At 39.4% G+C, this 21,611-nt stretch overlaps 1 protein-coding gene across 1 annotated transcript; it reads left to right on the top strand.

Annotated features, from left to right (window-relative positions):
* Positions 1-1,827: 1,827 nt before the first annotated feature.
* On the top strand, positions 1,828-21,611 carry LOC143846389 (TOM1-like protein 9). The gene is made up of 10 exons (XM_077354820.1): positions 1,828-2,327; positions 7,041-7,119; positions 8,701-8,799; positions 8,897-9,010; positions 11,343-11,503; positions 15,991-16,072; positions 17,048-17,133; positions 18,426-18,590; positions 19,464-19,930; positions 20,862-21,611. The coding sequence occupies exons 1-10, from the start codon at positions 2,227-2,229 to the stop codon at positions 21,389-21,391; spliced, it is 1,884 nt and encodes a 627-aa protein (XP_077210935.1). The 5' UTR covers positions 1,828-2,226; the 3' UTR covers positions 21,392-21,611.

Raw genomic sequence — 21,611 nt, 5'->3', positions numbered from 1 at the left:
AATGGAATTTTAAATGCGTTTTTATTTTATTTTAAAAATATCGTTTAAAATGGAGTTTTGCTAACTATGGACTCAACACGGTCTGGAGAGAGCTATCTTTTAAGGAAATAAACGTTGTTTTATTATAAGATTCAGGGCAGAGTCAGTTGCGACCTCCACAAACCAAGACGAGCAACTCACACTTGAGATTATAAAAGTCACCCTAGCCATTACACCATTCTTTTTTTTTGGGGCACAACATATATAGGTTAGGACGGCCTAGTGCACGAGGCTCCCACCATTGCGGGGTCTAGGGAGGGCTAGAGGTACACAGCCTTACCCCTGCTTTGCAGAGAGGCTGTTTCCGTGACTCGAACCCGTGACCACCAGGTCATAATGGAGCAACCTTACCATTGCGCCAACGCTCGCCCTCTCACAACATATATAGGATGTACCTCGACTATCATTTCCATAGGATGATCTTAACCCTCTGATTTGTAGATAGATTGTACACTCTAAAAACCTCTGATACACGGGGCACAACCTAATTATGCTGTGCCCCACCTAATTATGCTGTGCCCCAACAAATGGACAATTTGGATCATCATATGAAGCGAGTCAACTATTTGAAAAAAATATGGATTTCACTCGCACTCAACACAGAGAGAGAGAGAGAGAGAGCGCTCTATAACCCATGTCAGTATCAAAGCAGATCTCTAAAGATCAGAGGGTTAGGATCATCATATAGTATGGAGATGATGTATGGGTACATCCTATTTATGTGGTGGCTCTACAAATGAACGTTTTGGATCATCTTATAAAGTGGGCACACCATACTTTTTAAAAAATATTGGCCTTCTCTATATAATAAAGGTTTTCATAATGCTAAGTTAGAGTTATAGAGAACTACTTTGGAATCCAAAGATTTTAAACCAAGCATGGCTAAGATACAGTATATGGAGTGCAACTTTAGTAATGTAAGGAGGCGGGGCGAGGATGTAGTAAATATTACTGGACAAGAGTTACCTAAGAGTGATATCTTTCGCTATCTTGGTTCAATCATAAATAAGGAAGGAGAGATTGAGGATGATGGTAACCACATAATAAGAGCAGGTTGGTTGAAGTGGAAGCGTGCTTCAGGAGTTTTGTGCGACCGTAAAATACTTACCAAGTTAAAAGGAAAATTTTATAAGACAGCTGCGAGGACAGCCATGCTATAAGAGTCAAAATGTTGGGCCACCAAGAAGCATCATGTGCATAAGATGAGTGTAGCAGAGATGCGAATGCTTAGATGGATGTGCGGCAACACAAGGTTAGATTGAATTAAAAATGAAGACATCCGTAAAAAGGTGGGGGTGGCACCAATTGAGGAGAAGATGGGAGAACACTGCTTAAGATGGTTTGAGCATATCCAGCGTAGGCCTTTGGATGCTCCAGTTAAAAGAAGTGACTCGTGCCAAGTTTATTGAGTAAAAAAAGGTACGGGCAGACTGAAAACAAGTTGGGTAGAAATAGTGAGGAAGGACTTGAGGGCTAAGAACAAAACAAATAACATGACCTTGGATAGGATAGAGTGGAAGAAAATGATCATGTAGATGAAGCCAACTAGTGTCAGGATTAGACTTAGTCAATTTGAGCCAGGTAGTTCCTTTCACCTTCTTCATGAAAATTTTCAAAGGACTGACCCCAACTAGCTTGGGACAAAGGCTTAGTTGAGTTGAGTTAGAGTTATAATGTGCAGTCTCTCCAGGAATTAGCATCATCATTTGGAAATGAATTTTGGGGCATAGCTTATTTACATTGGGGCCCAACAAATGGATGGGTTGGATCATCCTATGAAGTTCGCCGTAGAGTACAGCCAAACACCACTTCAATTCTTCTTAACAGGGGCGCGAATTATCCTACAGGGGATGCGAATAAATCATTGCCCAAATTAAAGTCCAACTAGAAAAAGGCCCGAGGTTGGCGTAAAACGAAATTCTATACTACTCTTCCAAAAGAATCGGAGTTTCAGAAACCCCGTTCCTCTCTCGATCAAACCCACTTTCTTTCCCTAATTTCTCTTCTATATCCTCTTCTCTGATCATCTAATTTAAGAAATCACGGTAAGAGTCCTTGCAATCTCGCCGGAAAACTCCACTCCGACCCGATCTTCGATTCCAAATTCCTCTTAGCCAATTTAAGGATCGTTTGTTTTAGTTTGGGCTATTCTATCTTTTAGGGCTTGTGAAAGAAATTCACGAAGCAATGGTTAATTCGCTGGTTGATCGGGCAACGAGTGATTTGCTGATCGGTCCTGATTGGGCAATGAACATTGAGATCTGTGATATCCTGAATCATGACCCTGGGTATTTAATCCTCTACCATTTTTTTTTTTTTTAAAAATTTGGGCCTTTTTCAATGTAATTGAAGTGTTTATGGAATCTCTTTCTGATACTCTTGATCTGTAAGGTTGTATGATTTTTTTGTGTGATTAATTTCCATATTTACTTGTGATCTGTCTTTTGTTTTGTGCCTTGTAGTTTCTTTCTCTTGGTCTTGTTCAGAACAATCTTTAGTTTGATTTATTAATGGTATAAAATTCTAATAAAGAATGGCCACTGAATATTTTTTTTTTGTTTCTTTGATACAATAAAAGACATGGATGTGCAAATATCAGTGACCTAAAGATTTTTTGTTTGTTTGTTTCTTTGATACTATAAAAGAAGGGAATTGCTAGGGTCCATCGCAGAAGGCATTTTGCAGCTGGTCTGTTGCATGTCAGACCAGCCACCTCGTGAATGGAGACAAAAACAGTTGTCTTCATTCACAGGGTTGCTGGTCTGACATGCGCAGACCAGCTGCAAAATGTCTTTTTCCATGGACCCTAGCAAATCCCATAAAAGAAATCTATTAAAGAGAATGACAATAAACAAAAGGGGAAGAAATTTGTCGGAAAAACATAACACATATCTATTATATAATGTTGAGATACATTGAAATCTCAGTCCGTTTGATACGTAGAAGATTAGAGAATAAGTGTTTTTTGATAATATCTGAATGGTGTGCGGATTTGTAGCTTACTTTGGAGACCAGCCTACTGAGATTGGTGATAGGGCTATGGCAAAGTTTCTCATGAACATGCGTTGATTTTATGTGTCTTGCAACCGGTTGTCATTCTGTATGTATAGAATGGAATTCCCTGATATTTGCATCATGGTTGATTCCCAAACCATTGGGGCTTTCTTTCTGTTACATAGGGTTGAAACACTCCCTCAGCCAGGCAACGAATTTGGTTATTTTGCAACTTTTCATTTAGCTTTTATTATGAAAGGGCGATGTGACTCATGGCTACATAATTCCGCCGTGTCCCACTTGGCCATGCAAGCCAAATGCATCTCATAAAGATTTATACTAGATTTTGGAATTTTCCTTTATGATTTATGTGACAAAGTTTTATTCCCACTTTTATATATTTTTTAATGGATGTTCCCTTTGTTGATGCTCACATCCGGCTGAGCAAACGAATGACTATGATGATGCCGATCCCACATGTTGTCTGACTCCGACGCTGACGGCAAGGAGATTAGCCCAACCTGTGACTTGCGCTCACAGACAACATGTTAGGGACCACCCGGAGTTGGAACTCCCGGGGAACCCTCCGACGCTCAAGTTAGTTGGGAGATCAAAAGAATGAGAGCTTAGCACAAGAGAGTTGTGTGTTACCTTGGGTCTAGAGAGGAGGGTTCCCTTTTGTAAGTGGAGGTTTAGTATTCCAGGGTATGATGTAACGGCGATGTGGCGCCGTGTTATTTGCCGTTTTGTCGTATCAACACCTGGCAAGCTACGGTTGCCTAAGGATAGAGCTGATTGGACACTGCTGGGGCATGGCACGATCCTTAAAAGGGGCAGGTACGGGAGATTGAGGTGATTGGAAGGTTTGTGAGGCGTTCTGCTCTTTTTGGCGGTTAAGTGATGTGACTTGTTTCCTGCGAGGCGGCATGCGTCGGTGAGGTGACGGACATGTATCATGCAGTATGGCTCTGAGGGTAGGTAAATGTCAGTAGGCTCATGGGTGATGGTGGTCACATGTGCCTAGAGATGGCCACGTGTCGATGGCTGCGTGGTCGCTTCGGTGGAAGGCAGTTGTGGGTTTGCACTCCCCTGAGACCCGTGTATCCGGTCTCAGCCTTGGAGGCTAGAACCTTTTTCTAGGGCACCGGATTAGGGGTTTCCGGTCTGCATGGACCCAACGCCACGTGTCTTCATCTTATTAGTGGTTTGATTTTACCCCCATCATATTGCCCCCCACTTCCTTGAGCCGTTGAGGGTTAAGGAAGTAAATCCAGTATTTCAGAGTGGGGTTTCCGAGACTGGCTATACGATGCCGCTGTGAACGCGCTCGCTCATACAGTTTTCGAGGATTCATGCCTCGGGCCTCGTAACTCCGCTAGCTCCGAGCAGAATCCATGTGTTGCTGATCAGCGAGGCGGTCCGGAGTGTCGCGATATAGCGGGGACCTATAAAAGGGGTTCTAATGACATCGCTATGGGGGCTGTTCCATTTTATTTTCTCTCCGCTACATATAAATCTCACGGCCCATGGAAGTTTGCAAACATTATCACGTGGATTAGTGAAGCGTGCATTAATCTCAAGATATCCTCATCTCACTCCCCCCATTTGGCCAACTCCATGGCTAATGATCTCACAAAGTTGGGGGCTGACCGTGATGGGATTATACTTTTGCATTCTGTTCCTATTGCTTAGCTGCTGCTGTTTTTTTGTTTGTAATTTTTGCTTAGCTTTTTTTTCCTTTTTTTGAACGGGGCTATCTCAGTCCTAGTCCCTTGAATAAAATTCTTTGCTGTCATCAAAAGAAATAAGAGCCCTTACTTTACCGAATAAACCTTGATATCTCTCCATTCACCTCTAAATACTCCAATACCAAACGACTTTGGGTTTTCATGAGTGTTCCCACCAAAGTTTAATTTGATGATATTTGATTTGGTTGCCGGGGGGGGGGGGGGGGGTCCATCTTACTACTATTCAAGAATTTTATCCTTAGAGAAGATTATGCGATGAAGATGAAGTGCTCACTGGAGAGATTTTGAGAACCCCACACTCACACACAGAAGAAAGAGGAACATGAATTGTGGTTCTCTAATATGTATGCCTTGTTTGCTGTACTTAAATAATAGAAGTGAACCCTAAACCACTAGAGATTCTCCCTTAAATAGAATTTTCAATACCAAGAGATGAAGGTGAGCTTGAGTGCTTGCGAGAAAGGAGTGAGTCTGTCGTTTAAAAAAAAAAAAAAAAAGAAGGAAAAAAGCAAACCAAAAGAAAAAAATGAAAGAAAGATTTACAAAGGTCATATGTTGGGACATCTCTCTTAAAATGGGATGCCGTGCTTTTGAATATTGATATCATCCGCTGGATATTCTGTCTGTATCTATCATGTGATATTCTCAAATACTGGCAATGCAAAACCCAAGGTAGAAGTTTTCAGGTAACATTGATTCCATGGCCCCTGTTTAGTGCTTCTAATTACAGCAATGTCATCTGGCCTTGTGGCATGTAACATTGATTCCATGGCCCACTGTTTAGTGTATCTAATTACAGCCTTTTCACCTGGACATGTGCCATGGATGCCAATTGTAAAAGTGTCTTTAATTGTCCGACTCTTCTACCTCTAAATTCTGCTGTATAAAAGTGCATAAATTAAAACAACATTCTAAGAGAAGATAATATAAATCCTAAGAAGATTTGAAAAAAAAAGAAGCAATATCAGTTTAATTCCAATGAATGTCAATTGAGAAGCTCTAAACAAAGTAATAATCAATTCGAAATGTTTATTTTAATTTTCTGTGCTGGTAAATAACATTTTTTTATTGTCACCAGGGCACTTCACTCATACAAGTCCTTGTAATGTTGGGGTACAGCTGGATGATACTTTGATTTCTATAGAATTTGGTCGAGAGCAGGCTAAATGAAAATATTTGATTTCTGCAGAATTGTGATTATCTGATATGTACGAGTTGTTGGATATAATAAAAGGAATAGAAGTGAACCCTAGACTATGAGAGAGATACACCCTTAAATAGCATTTTCAATACCAAGAGGTGACGGTGAGCTGAGTGTTTGCAAGAAAGGAGTGTCTTTGGTTTCGAAAGAAGGAAAAAAAAACAAACCAAAAAATGAAGTAGAGATTTGCAAAGGTCCTATGTTTGGATACCTCTCTTAAAAAGGCGTGTGATGCTTTTGCATATTGATATATCCAAAGATACTTTGTATTCATCGTGTAGTGTCACCAAATGTTGGCATGGCAAAACCCCAAATGGTACAAGTGTTCAGGTAATATTGATTCTATTGCCTCCGCTTAGTGCACCTAATTACAGCATGGGAGCATATTTACCTCTAAAAATCCAAACATGGGGTCACTGCTGTATACAAATGAATGAGTAAAACAAATTCTAAGAGAAGATAATATAAACCAGAAGAAGGTTTGAAAAGACAACCTCAATTTAATTCCAATGCATGCCAGTTGAGAAGCTCTTAACAAAGTAATAATCAATTTGAATTTTTCATTTTATTTTTCTGCTGTTAAATAACTCTCGTTTATTTCTTTTACATGATAATATGGTTATAATAGGTAATATATATTGGACATTTTTGTAAGTTAAGTAAATATAATATTTTATTTCATATAAAAAATTTACTATTAAAATAGATAAAACTCAAGACATGTGATAAATCTAAATTTCTCATAGTATTATTTAGAAAAAATTGGTAAAAAAGATCTAGAAGTGTGACAGTGAATCCTAAAGTATTGGAATCCGACACATGTCCGACATGGGTAGGTCGCCCATTCATGGAGAATCAATGTAACAGAGAACAGGAAACTTCACTCGCACATGTTCTGGTAACACTAAATTACAGCTAGTTATCAGTTATTGATTTTACAATATTCAATCAATTCTCTAGCTTTGTAATACTGTAACAGCACCAGCCGGATGATAATATGCTAGTGGTTGTTTGCTTTTCAAATTGTCATTATTTTCTCATTACTTTTGGTTGATCAGACAAGTAAAGGACGTCGTAAAAGGCCTTAAAAAGCGCATTGGAAATAAGAATCCAAAGCTTCAACTTCTCGCTCTCACGGTGAGAACTACTATTTCTCGTTATGTTTAATTAGTCTGTATGATCCTTGCAACTCTTCACAGGCATTCCCTTACGCATATTCGCTGCCTATATGTCAAAACATGCAATATATATATATATATATATATATATATATATATATATATAGAGAGAGAGAGAGAGAGAGAGAGAGAGAGAGAGAGAGAGCAGATAAGCTTATCTGCGCCCGAGTTCAGAAATCATGGTGGGGCCACATTTTTTGGGTGATCCTAAGCATTCATTTGAAAGACCCCATCATGGATGGGGTGTGTACCAAAAATCAGCTCCATTAAATCATCCTTGTTTTTTTTGGTAGGTAAGCTGGGGTTAGGCAAACCCCGACCAGATTCCATTAAGAAAAAACAAGTTACAAAGGAGGGCCTCTAGGGCAAAACAGGCATAAGAAAAATAAATACAAGAGCCGAACCGCCAGGAGAGGGGTGCCTGAGACAAAAGCCCATAAGGAGCAAAGCCTGAACAGACTGCATGTAGGGGCCCATCAGAAGCGCTTATAAACCGTTCGCCTCATCCAAGGCAATCAGATTTAGCAGCTCGGGAGGGAGGTCTTCACAAAGGATGGCCTCCCCTTTAATGGAACAATCCCATTTAGAAAGGAAATCTGCTGCAGCATTGCCTTCCCGCCAGATGTGACTTATCTTCCAATAGGCGAAGCCGCGCAAGATCATCCTAACCCTTCCATTTTTGGGGTGAAAAAATGGGCAGATTACTGGACAAACAGTATCTGTCCATTTTCACCCCCACAAATGGACACCCTATGATGATCCAATGAAGCTGATTTTTGGTACACACCCCATCGAGCGCAGGAACTGTTTTCTCTATATATAGACCAATGGAGCATTTCGTGCTTGCGTTGATCTTTTATTGTGAAAATTAACTACATCCATAGCATCTAGTATTTGATCACATGTTGGTAACTGTGCATATAATCTGAGAAAGAAGGGTATAAAAAATTAGTAGTTGCCCAGACATCCAGACATCTTTGTTAAAATTGAAGAGCTTTCATGCATTGTTTAGTGCAGCTGGATGAACTAGTTAGGGGAGAGCTTTCATTCATAATTTTTATGTGGCACGTACTTAGTTGTATTTGAAGCCGAGAAGGGGGGGTAATCATATGGCATTGTTGTTATTCTTCGATCGAGTATTTGGAGTTTTGGACTCTCTCTCTCTCACTTGATTTTATTTGACATTGCGACAAGGGATAATTGCACTAACTCATTCTCTCTCTCTCTCTCACTTGTTTTTATTTGGACTCTCATTCTCTGTCTCACTTGCAAGTGTCATGGATGTCGATGTGAGTTTACATATAAGGTATCTGGGAACATTATTTAAGGACACAAGTTAGTTATCGGAAGACACTGACTCTGCATTGTTGATTTATGTGGAATTGATATTAATCGGGTACCTTAAAACTGTGTATTTATTTTGTGTGTGTGTAAGACATAAAAGAAATATGCTTTGTATATGTTGTGAGGACATGAAGCCTTTGCCAATAGTTTTATCTGTCTCACATCATGGTAATAGTCATATTCTGCCATATTCCAGCTGTTGGAGACATTGATAAAGAACTGTGGAGATATTGTTCATATGCATGTTGCAGAGAAAGACATCCTGCATGAGATGGTGAAGATAGTGAAAAAAAAGGTTGCAATATTCTATGCGAGTTTTGGCCTATCTTTTGTTTATCACAATTATTTCCTGTTGGAAATCATTCATGATCTTGATTTTTACATCTTTGCAGCCTGATTCACATGTTAGGGAGAAGATACTTATTCTAATAGATACATGGCAAGAGGCTTTTGGTGGGCCAAGGGCAAGATATCCACAATACTATGCTGCTTACCAGGAGCTATTGGTAAGGCCTAGTCTTTGGTGTTTGGAAGAACTTATTGACTGTGCTTTTCTTAAGGCAAGGAGTTATGCATGGACTTTATTGAAAGATGTTAAGATCAAGGTTTGAAACTTCGGTTTTGGTTTCGGTTTCGGCCTCAGCCGAAAATGAAATTTCAGTGGAAATTTCGGTGGCAATTTTGGTGTAAATCTTATAATTTCGGGCAAAATTTTTAGATTTCAGTTTCGGTTTTAAATTTTGGTCCCTCCCGAAATCCGAAATTTTGGTCTGAAATTTCAGATTTTGGCCGAAATTTAAAACCACGGTTAAGATTCAGCCTTTTGTAGAATATTGTATGAACTAAGCATAACAACAAGTTATAATTGCTCATTTATGCTGGCCTTAACTTTCCTGAATATTAGAACCTATGTTGCATTAGCACAGATGCGAGTGTCGGATTCAGCAAACCTTAAAAGAATGATTCGTGGATTCGCCAAAATATTTTAATCAATTATCAAAGTTTAATTTTTTTTACATCATAATATGATTATACGGAGTAATATAATGAAACTTTTAATAAGCAAAGTAGACATAATGTTTTATTTCTTATATAACAAGTAATATAATGAAAATTTTAATAAGCAAACTAGATATCTGAGGAGAGTGAGACTTGGGCGAAAAAAAGGCGATTAAAAAAGCTCCCTCCCTAGGGCGTCGGCCTAGGGAGGGAGGTGGTTTCTCCTTCTCGTCTTCCTCTCTCTCGTCCCCTCTCTCTCCCACATCTTCCTCTCTCTTGTCTCCCTTTCTCTCTCTCTCGCTCATTCTCCCTCTCCCTCTCTCTCTCGCTCGTTTCCCCCTCTCTCCCCATTGCTAACCCTTTTTACCGTCTCTCCCATGGTTGGCAAAAGATGAGCCGCGGAGGCCGAATCGGGAACCGTGGAGGCCAGATCTAGAACATGGCTTTTCCGTGGTGGCTAGATCTAGGGCTATGGAAGCAGGATCTGGGGCCATGGAGGCTGGATTGGGAGCCGTGGAGGCCGTGAAGCTGGATTTGGAGCCGAGGAAAATCGTGAAGGTTGCCGATAGCCGTGAAAGGCCGTGGGGTGCTAGACCTGGAGCCGTGGAAGGCCAGCTATAGGCGGTGCGAGGCTGTAGAGGCTGTGAATTGTCGGATCGAGGGGTCATGGAAAGCCGGGAGCCATATATAGGGCGGAATGGCCGGAGCTGGGCTCGAGAAGGCCGGATTTAATGGTGAAAGGGCCGGATCGAGTTAGGGTTGATGGAGAAAATGGATGGGGGAGTTGTTGGAGGCTGTGGAAGGGGCCGAGGTAAGGAAAATGGTGTTTGGATTCAGGAAAAAAGGGGGAGGTTGGATATGGAGTTGAGGGAGGTTGTGGATAGCGGCAATGAACCTTGTAGGGTTAAGGTTTGAAGGTGGAGGAGAGGAGGGGAGTTTTAGGGTTGTTAGGGTTAGGGTTGATTGGGGAAGGAGGTGGGGGAGTAGTATAGTTTTTAGGGTTACAGTTTAGGGTTAGGGCTAGGAGTATACTTTTGGATGGGATGATTTTTGGGTTAGTGGAAGTAGGCTTTGGAGATGATGGTGGAAGAATTTGATATATTTTTATTGGGGAGCCGTCGGTGCTTGGTGGTGGTTTGAGGTGGAGGCCGCCGGAGATCCGATGATGATGTTGGGTGGTTGGCTGTCGTGCACGGTTAGGGGCGCACAATAGCTCTGGGCCTTCGAGCAAGATTTTTGAAAATCGAATTTCCCAACAGATTGCAAAGGAGAAATCGGTGTGACGTGGCAGGTCACGATCTTGACTTGGGGGTTTCACAAAGATGGCATTTTTTGCTTTATTCGATTCAATTGAGGCTATTGGGTAATGTAAGGGGAAATGGGTTTTCTTTTGGGCCAAGGTGAATGCTCCTGGGCAATTCATACTATGTAAATCTAGTGGGACTACTGGTCCCCATTGTAATTTTGCTGGTATGAATATATTTGTCAATTTAAAAAAAAAGAAGAAGTTTATTTCCATTTTTAGAAACTTACTATTAGGATGGGTAAAACTAAAACATGCGGTAATTGTAAAGTTGTGGTAGGTAGTATTAAGAAGAAAACAAATAAAAGAGACCTAGAAGTATCTCAAAGAATCCTGAAGTATTGGAATCCGAGGCGTGTCCGACACGGATTCTTCTCCCATTTAGAAGAACCCATGTAACATAGATGAGAACCATAGCCCTAACTAAATAAAGGATCACCATCATTTCTTGGTTCGCAGAAGCTTTATTCATACTAGTGTTGAAGATAGTTGTAATGTCTTCTTTTACTTAGATAAATTTACTTTTTGTGTATCAGCGTGTTGGAGCAGTATTTCCTCAAAGAGCTGAGAGATCTACACCCATATTTACTCCTCCACAGACACAACCTCTGTCATCTTATACTCAATCTTCACGCAGTCCTGATCTCTGTCAAGAAGCACCTGAGTCTTCCATGGGTCCCGATTTTCCAAATTTGAGGTACATCAACTGGATCCTTCTCTCCCCATGTATGCTGAATAATTTTTGTTGTTCCCTATGCAAATTCAACTCTGCAATATGCATATTCTATACATCTCTACCATTATTACTTTAATTGCTCAGAACTCTAATTTTCAAAAAAAGATTATGTAGAATGGTTTTTTCCTAGCCACATGGAATTGCTTTTTCAAAAACAGATTGTGTAGAATGATTTTTCCCTAATAATTAAAAAAAAAGAAGGGTTTTTCCACAGTAAATTCCTAAAGGAATTAGGAATATCATTGGGTTTGATCTATGCTTGTAGTCAACCTAGATTAAATCTATTTCTGCAGCAGATTTTTATCCTTTTTAATTTTTTATCCATTGAAAGGTTAGTTGTTGTGATTTTCTATTGTAATTTATCTTTTATTTGATTCCAGATTTGAGATATATTGTTGACAATTGTAATCAAAAGCCTCTTGCATTTTTTTGCTATAAGTTGCATCATAATTTAGTATCAAAACCTAGATGGCTTCTAGAAAGCCCTCCAGTCCTGATTCAAGTGAAGATGTGCTAGAAAACAAGAACCTTGATAATGTTTGGGAGATGATTCAATAACAAGCGGAGAAGCATGATCAAGAGATGGAGGAGATGAGTAAGCAATCAAGAGATGCCTTAAGCTTCAAGTGCACCGGGTTGTATAGAGATTAATTCGGAAGGAGGTGAAGATGAGGTAGACCGTAGGTATCACACTCCACTCTGTAAGGATCCCCATCGACAATGATTTTGGCCCATTAATCATGCTCCACAAGAGTAATTGATCGGAACAAGGAACTTTGAATGATTAGAAGTCAAAGACCATCTTGATTCGCTGACCGCAATGGAAGAAGTTATAGCTTACAAGGAGGTACCAATGGATGGCTTTCTTATCACTAGATGTTTGATGTGATTAATCCATTATGGATGTCTTTCTTGCTTATGTGATGGTTTCTGAGTTTGTGTTTATGCTTATTCTAGCATTTCTCAAAGTTTCATCTTATAATTTTATCATTTGCATATGTTTCCATACGTTTCCGTGATTTTATAAAATTTCCACTGACATCTTCACCGAAACCGAAATGTTTCTGTTTCCCTGTTGACTGAAACCAAAACCAAAATCGAAATTTAAAACCTTGGTTGGATGAAGAGACCTCTCTTCTGTTTCCTTTCCCTTCCTTTCTCCCTCTTTTGGTCATGGAGAAACCAAGAAGGTATTTTGGTCATAAGAAAGGGATGATCTTCAAGTGTAGGCAGGAAGAACAAAATTGGGTGGAACGCTTGCAAGTATAATCCTCCCTCTGCCTTCTTTCTCTCTTACGTTATAGATTGTGTCTGTGCCGTATTGAGCGGTATTTCCACCCCCGTTTCTATCCATGCCACCTGCTTTTTCTTTTTTTCCTTTAAAATTTTTTATATTCGTAAATTATCAAAATAGCCTTTTGGTTTTGGGTCTCTGTCTCATACATGACCATTGCCCTGTCATCTATCCCTCTTCTCATCACTATCACCACCTCTCTCATACATCGCTGTCACCCAATAATCTGTAACTTTTCCCAAGGTTTTAAATTTCGGTTTCGGTTTTGGACATAGCCGAAACTGGAATTTCAGTCGAAATACCTAAATTTTGTTTAAAAAAATTCGGTCAAAATTACCAAAATTTTGGATTTAAAAAAAAAAATTACATTTTCCCAAAATTTCGGCTTAAATTCGGCCTAAATTTGGGACTCTGGCTGAAATTTCAGTATTTCAGCCGAAATTTAAAACCATTACTTCCCACGATTGTCATCTCTCTCTCTCTCTCTCTCTCTCTCTCACACACACACACACACACACACACACACACACACACAACGACAAAGGCTCTGGGGAGAGCTAAAAGCTTCCTTCTCTCCATCGTGGCACAACCTATAGAGAGGCTGTTGAAACCCTTTCTATTTAGCCATTAGGGAACCCCTCTAGGGAGCCCTTTTAGAAACAATCATCCTTCAGAAAAAAAAAGAATCTTTGTGAATTCTGATTGGAAACTCAACAGCAAAGCCTTGAGTAGACCCTCTTGTGAAAAGATATGATTCACTCTGCTATATCCGGAGGGAGGAAGCCATGAGTACCTGAATTTGGATTGACCTGGGCAACTTGTTTCCATGGAGATTCAAGTGGAGGAAGATGAGGAATCAAACCTAACGACTTGGAGAAGGAAAACACAATTGTTTCCAACACCACATGTACTGTGTCAAGGTCTTCCCTTGCCTCCTTTGGAAACATGAGTCGTTAGTCCCTATCACATCCATGGCTTTGGTTTGTCCATTGTCACTGCAGTTGATCTTGAATTTGATTGCATGTCCCTCCAAGAGAATGAGGAAACCATCAAATTGAATCTGGTCAATTTATAGTGGGCAAAGAGATTTTCTTCTTTCTCTTCTCCTATATGCATGTTTCCCATCATCCATTCATTTAAAAAAAATGACCTTAAATGTCAATAAGACAAACAAAAGTGATATATATATATATATATATATATATATATATATATATATATATAGAGAGAGAGAGAGAGAGAGAGAGAGAGAGAGAGAGAGAGAGAGAGAGAGAGAGAGAGAACGGTTCCTACACATGTGTAGAGAGTTCTCTACACACTAGCTTAAAATACAGTGGGGGCCCACATTGTTTGGGTGATCCAAGCCATCCATTTTAAAGGCCCTCACATAGATAGGGTGTCTACAAAAAATCAGATCCATAGGATCATCCCAACCCTACGATTTGTGGAGGTAAAATGGATGTCTTTAAACCTTCACAAATTAGTTCATTTTTTGCCTCCAAAGTTCGAATGGTTAGGATGATCCTATGGATCTGATTTTTTGTAGACACCCTATCTATGTGAGGGCCTTAAAAATGAATGGTTTGGATCACCCAAATAATGTGGCCCCCACTGTATTTTAAGCTAGTGTGTAGATAACTTATCTACACATATGTGTAGGAACCGTTTTCTCATATATATATATATATATATATATATATTTATTTATTTATTTATTTATGCGAGAGAGAACGGTTTCTCCACACAAGTGTAGATAAGTTATCTACACACTAGCTTAAAATACAGTGGAGGGCATATTGTTTGAGTGATCCAAACCATTCATTTGATTGGCCCTCACATAGATAGGGTGTCCACAAAAAAATCAGCTCCATAGGATCATCCCAACCCTATGATTTGTTGAGGTAAAATGGACGTGTATAAACCTTCACAAATCTGTCCATTTTTTGCCTCCACTGTTCGAAGGGTTAGGATGATCCTATGGAGCTGATTTTCTGGGCACAGCCTATCTATGTGAGGGCCCATCAAATGAATGGTTTGGATCACCCAAACAATGTGGGCCCCCACTGTATTTTAAGCTAGTGTGTAGATAACTTATCTACACTTGTGTGTAGAAACCGTTCTCTCTCTCTCTCTCTCTCTCTCTATATATATATATATGGATTTGCTAGGTACCATCGCAGAAGGCATTTCCTGGGCCGGCTGTTGCATGAGAGAGCAGCCACATAGGATGAATTAAATGAATAAGACTAAAAGTAAGCCTATATGTGGCTGCTTTCTCATGCAACAGCCGGTCTGCGAAATGCCTTGTGCAATGGTTCCTAGGAAATCCCATATGTGTGCGCGCGCTCGCGTGCGTGCGTGCGTGTGTGTGTCTGGGTGTGTGTTAAATTATTTATTTCAAACAATCAATTTTGTAGTCATGGATATTGGAAAAGTTTAGTCGGCAAATTTACAAGTGGTGTCCACCTGTTTGATGATCCAATTCATTCATCTGTTGGGAATGAATCATCCCACAAAAAAAATCTCACCAATTAACTTGTGGAAGCCAAATAAGCTCTCATTTATTTCATGCCATAGATATTTATACCAATGTAGACCTCCGTGGTTGTAATTCTTGGTTTCATATTTGCTTTCCTGTTTCACCGGTCTAACATTTAAAAAAGTTTATTAGAACTGCAGTTCCACGGCACAAAAGCATCATGGTCCATCATGGATGACATTAAGTATGTTATCAGGACGTAATGAACCAACTTGTATTCCACCTGATCCTGTGGGAACATTTTCATATATCCAATTAACGAAAGATAATTGTCATAATTGAATATTAACAAAATAAAGTAGTTCCTGGATCCACGTGACTAAAATGAACTATTTCCTGACAAATTAGTAAATTACCCATTCATTGTTTGTAGGGGTCTCTTTCTTTCTGCATTTTGTCATTCTCTATGCATTGTACTCTGGCTCAACTAATTTCTTCTTTCTTGCTTAAAGTCACATGTTATGTGCTCTGTTTGTTAATGAGAACTATGGAACCTTTTTCCTTTTAACCAATGCTTATAGTTGCGGTTTCATTGTACTTCAAAGTGCTACTGCTCACTGATTTATTGGTGTAATCCCCTTTCCCATGGGACTAATGTTTTGTCGTTTTGGTCAGCTTGACAGAAATTCAAAATGCCCGTGGTATTATGGATGTCCTTGCAGAAATGCTAAATGCTTTAGACCCGGGGAACAAAGAGGTACATGTAGATGCGATTTTCAACTTCAAAACATGTTTTCGTTCGTAACAATATTTTGTCGAGACATTTGGATGATTTCATATAGAACTATATACATATCTTTAACTGGACAGAGTACCCATGAGACTCACTGAGTACAAAATCAAGAGTCTGGTCGAGTCAACGGGGAAACTCCGTTTTCTTATAACTTGTAAAAGCTCGATTGAGTCCTTGAAACCATGGTTTTAATTTTGACCGAAACCGAAATTTACCGAAATTTCATTTTTCGCCATTTACCGAATTTCGGATTCGGTCCGAAATTTCGATTAAATGCCATTATTTATTTTAACAAATAGTGTTACCGAAATTTCGGAATTTCGAAAATTTGGTCCGGAATCTCGAATCAAATTACCAAACCGAAATTTCTGATTTTGCCGAAATTTCGGTTTTCGGTGGGGGTCCGAAACGGTTACCGAAACCGAAATTTTAAACCATGCTTGAAACACTAAAAAATCTTATTCAATTACTCAAATTTTCAACTTATTACTCGGAGAATCATATTATATCATAAGCTTTTTAACTTGAAAACCTGATAAGTATATACAGAGTAATGATTTCATATATAGAACTATATACCAGTGTTTAACAGAATTCCCAAGAAACTCTTAGTATAAAATCAAAATGGGGTAATTCCATTTTCTTTTAACTCGTAAAAACTCGATTGAGTACTTGCAACACTAAAAAATCTTGTTCAATTATTCCAAATTTCAATTTATTACTTGGAGAATCATATTATATCATAAGCTTTTTAACTTGAAATCTTGATTATGTACTTTCAGAGTTGTAAGTTAATTGAGACTCGGGCCGTTGTTGAGATTAACTTGAGTTCCATTTTTTTTAAACCTTGATATATGCTGTGTGGTTTACACCCCAAGTCTTTGCTACTTTCTTTGCATATCATTGTAATTATTGAGACATCTCGGTGCTGATTTTCAGGGACTCAAGCAAGATGTAATTGTTGATCTTGTTGAACAGTGTCGAACATATAAGCAGAGAGTGGTACAGCTTGTGAACACAACTTCGTAAGGCTTCTTTTCCCTGCTACTCCATATAAATGATTCTGTATAACCTACGTAACAAGGACCCAGGACTTTAGTATATGTCCCCATTTGTGGTATAACTTGTAAAGAAAGGAAATAAATAATTAGTGAGGACAAAAGCTTCTCAATTGGAAGTTGCTTCACACACATGCACATGCGCACACACAACAAAAAAAAATCAATTGGAAGGCTAATATTAGACATCAAAAGCTTGATTATTGGGTGAGTGCTTGCAAAAAAATAAGTTTTGGGGGTTGCAGTGCAAGACTTATGTAGAAAATGGAATGAATTGTTGAGGACAAGAGGAGTGCTGAGTGGTTTCTGCATCATACCATTAAGTTCAAATTTGATGGGCAATGGCGCAATGCTTTGGTAATCAGGGGCTGGCAGGAGGGGAAGGTGTTTTCAGAAATGTTAACGTATCTTATGAATCAAGGTAAGAGCCCTCCTTATGGGGCTGCCTCTTCTTGATGAAGGGAGATCTATCGATTGAAGGTGACTCGTTGAATGTTATTGCTTGTCTGGTCCATAGTACTTTAGCCCCATGACAGTTAAATCACATAATCAACGAGATTTTGGTTGCGGGTTTAGGAAATGATGTCTCCTTTTTTCTACGTGCTTAAAGACACTAGTGATTTAGCAGAACCTCTTGCTAAAGAGGGTGTTATGAGAGAAATTTTAGCTTTCGGGCAATCTGTGTCCCACATTTAATTTTCTCCTTTTCTGTTTTATTTTGGTTCTTTTTGTTACTATTTTTCTTATATGCATATATAATTTGTCTTTCTGTGTGTGTGTGTGTGTGTGGGGGGGGGGGGGGGGGGTGGCGATATCGGGTATCTCCAAGTTGAATGTCCAACACCCTGTGGCCTTGTCCGACATTGAGTATCTCCAAGTTGAATGTCCAACACCCTGTCGCCTTGTCCAACATTGAGATGTGCCTTTATCCTATCTCTCTCTGTGTGTGTGTGTGTGGATATCGGATATCTCCAAGTTGAATGTCCAACACCCTGTGGCCTCGTCCGACATTGAGTATCTCCAAGTTGAATGTCCAACACCCTGTCGCCTTGTCCGACATTGAGATGTGCCTTTATCCTATCTGACAACCTGACTTGGCTAATGATCATAGTAAATGTGTAGTTGCAAAAATTGCATTAATCCAATTTTGGATATGAATTGTTCTTTGTGCCTTGAAATATTGTCAGGCTTTTTGTTTGTTTCAAATTCCTGATGTCCAAAATGGCTAATCCGTGGTAATACTCTTTCACTTCTTACAGGGATGATGAGCTGCTTTGTCAAGGATTGTTACTGAATGATGACTTGCAGCGTGTACTGAGCAAACACGATGCCATTTCTTCTGGTTCTGCTGTTCGGGTAGAGAAATCAAAGCCTCTTAAAGAACTCATAGATGTCGGAGAGAATAAGACAAATACCGATAAGGGGTAATCTGAGTTTTCTCATAGGTCTATTTACTTTTATAGTTTTATGTATATTGCATTATATGTCATTAATTTGTGATAATAAAACTGCTGATCACTGGTCATTTCACAAATATCATGTTTATATCCTTCAAGTCATTTGTAGGAGTTGACTAAATGTTGAGTATATGACCAGTTTCCGTTGAGGCCGGAAAAATAGAATCTACTTGGAATTTGGTCTTGTAATTTCTGAGTCTAACTCAGTCTAGTTAGTCAAAATGTAGTGAAATAATAGTTAAAAAAATAAAAAATAATCAGTTTAAAATTGGAAGAGTAGGAATACCAAAAAAGGTTCGAGCAGAATATTTTTGCTTTTGGCATTTGATGAACTTAGCTTGGTTGATGAAAAACTTGACCGGTCGATCATCGATCATTTATTTATTTATTGGTGACATAGGGTATCCTCACCCTAATTTTTAGGGCGGGACTATTCCCTACGGATGCGCGCAATCACCTGTATACCATGCACTTCGGGTAAGCCCGGGGGGATTCAAACTTGCGTCAATGGGGAGCATACCCATGACTTCAAGCCAAAGAGCCACATGTATGGGTTATCGATCATTTATTTGCCTAAGTGTTTTTCAGAAATACATAAGCTGAGTTGTTGATATTGCTTCCGGCAAAATCGATTGACTCAACCATGTTTCAGATTTGGAGTTTCATGTCCAATTGCTAATCTTTCATTTTATTGATTGTAATATTGGTTAGCATTTGTGTAGCTGCGGATCTCAAAAATTCCTAATTAGGATGCTTTCTGATATTATATTCTTTAGATGTCACTTGCCATTTTGTCCATTGCCATTAACGGACATAAGATTATTATTATTTTTTATGCAGGACTACTTCAATTGCGAGTTCAGGAAACCAACCTCCTCTCCAGCAATTACTGCTTCCCATGCCTCCATCAGCAAATGGTACACCAACCCCTTTGGCAAAGATTGATCCCCATATGGACCTTCTCAGTGGTGATTACAATTCGCCAAAAGCTGACAATTCACTCGTTCTTGTTCCTGTCAGTGCATCATCTCCCAGTTCTACCTCTCAGCAGGACATATTTGCTCTATCTGACCTGTTTTCCCAGAACAACAATGCTACCAATTCGTTGGATTCTCAACCAGTTTATCCAACACCACAAACATACCCTTCAACACCTAACTCTCAGCCTCCACAGCAGTCACTGCAGCCTCCACAACCTGGGTTTTATTCGAATGGGAGCGTCCAAAACATGGGGCAACCCCTATATGAGCAGACATCTCTCGCCCAAGAGACCCATTTAAACCATGCGTCGAATCCTGTATGGAATGGTGAGGTTGCTCAGAGTACATTATCTTTTTCTCAGTTGTTCCACCTTTGCATGGGATATAATTGCAAGAGGACTGATAGACTGATGGGCGCCCTTGCAAAAAACAGTTACAAGGGCGCCCCCATTGGTCCTTCTAAAGAAAGTCCGCACAGAAAAATAGGAAAGGGCTTGACAACTATAAAGTTAAAGCAGCGTTAAATGTACTTTTTGGACAGGACCGATAGGAACGCCTTTGTAACTGGTTTTTTGCAAGGGCTCCCTTCAGTCCATCATTCCTCTAATTGCAAATCTTTCATTTTAGGTGCCTATCCTACCTTAGAACCTTATGGTTTCCAAATGCTTTGAGCCCTGACATGGATTAATTTCTGCTTTCTGTTGTTGTCCCACTTCCTGCTTCTTTTGCTACTGCACATCCAGTAATGATAGTTACATGGCACACGCAATTATAAGACTGCCGAGACTATTGGAATACGCAAAAGGATAGCTGGAATTTCTTTACATATTCTATCATTTCTAGTCCTCTTAAAGCAGGCAGCTCATGTTTGCTGTGAAGTTAGTTTGACAATTGCTGCATAACTGTCACAAATATCATTCTCGGGAAGGGAAAATCTTGGCATATATCATTTTTTTATTTTTCCGGGTTTATATCCGAAAAAAATGATAAAAATTAAATTATTGAAAATATATAAATTATGAAAAATAAAAAATAAAAATATTGTAAAAATATCGTGATATTATCCATCACGGTAAATGAAATTATCGCTATATTTTTTAAATTCTCGGGATTGTTTTAGGATTCTGTTCTATCAAAATATCACGATAAAATCGCAATATTTTAAAAATATCGGAGGTATTTGTGGACATAGCTGCATAACAGACTGGTTTTGGTCTGTTCTTGTTTGATACGAATTTCGTTTTTGTTTGCTTAACAGGTACATCTGCCCAAGGTGACGGAGCACTGCCACCACCACCCTGGGAAGCCCAACCAGTGCAAAGTACCCAACTTGAGGGCATCGAACCTCAACCAATGCAGAGTGGTCAGCTTACAGGTGCTCATTATCCACCAATGCAGAGTGATCAGTTCATGGGTACAAATCCTCCGCCAATTCAGAGCGGTCAACTTCCAGGTATGCATTCTCAACTGTTACAAAGCAACCATCTCGCAACTGGCATGTATACTCAACCAATGCAAAGCCAACTGGAAGGTATGTATCCACAGTCGATGCAAAACAACGGGTTTGGAGGCTATGGATATGGTGTCCCACCTCAGTTCTTTGAACAGAGAATGTATGGGCTTTCCATGCAAGATAACAACAGGTACATGTCCACCTCTTATCAGATGCCTACTACTTCTGGCTACATTCAGCCCAACAAGCCATCAAAGCCAGAGGATAAATTGTTTGGAGATCTTGTGGACATGGCCAAGACAAAGCCAAATGGTAGTAAAGTTGGGAGCTTGTAACTTTGTAAGATGAGTGATTAGTGCCTTTTTTTTTTCTTTTTTTTGTATGTTTCTTCTTTTGGCTCTCTTATTCGTATGGTTATTACCTGATTTTATCATGTACATGCAATGAAGAAAAAGAAAAGTAGAGAAGAAAAAAAAGGAGAGAGGGAGAGAGAGAGAGAGTTGAGACATTTGTTGCTTGAGGTTTAGAATCTACAGGATTCATATTTTTCTGGTT

This window comes from Tasmannia lanceolata, unplaced genomic scaffold (assembly GCF_043159265.1).
Source record: "Tasmannia lanceolata isolate RefF3 unplaced genomic scaffold, GAP_Taslan_0.1 ptg000015l, whole genome shotgun sequence".
Classification (NCBI taxonomy): Eukaryota; Viridiplantae; Streptophyta; class Magnoliopsida; order Canellales; family Winteraceae; genus Tasmannia; species Tasmannia lanceolata.
The sequence above is the reverse complement of the archived record's forward strand: the minus strand, read 5'-3'. Positions and strand labels throughout refer to the sequence as shown.

Coding starts and splice junctions, on each gene's coding strand:
- LOC143846389 (XM_077354820.1), top strand. CDS start 2,227: ATGGTTAATTCGCTGGTTGATCGGGCAACGAGTGATTTGCTGATCGGT. Junction 8,800..8,896: donor TGAAGATAGTGAAAAAAAAG/GTTGCAATATTC, acceptor ACATCTTTGCAG/CCTGATTCACATGTTAGGGA. Junction 16,073..17,047: donor TAGACCCGGGGAACAAAGAG/GTACATGTAGAT, acceptor GCTGATTTTCAG/GGACTCAAGCAAGATGTAAT.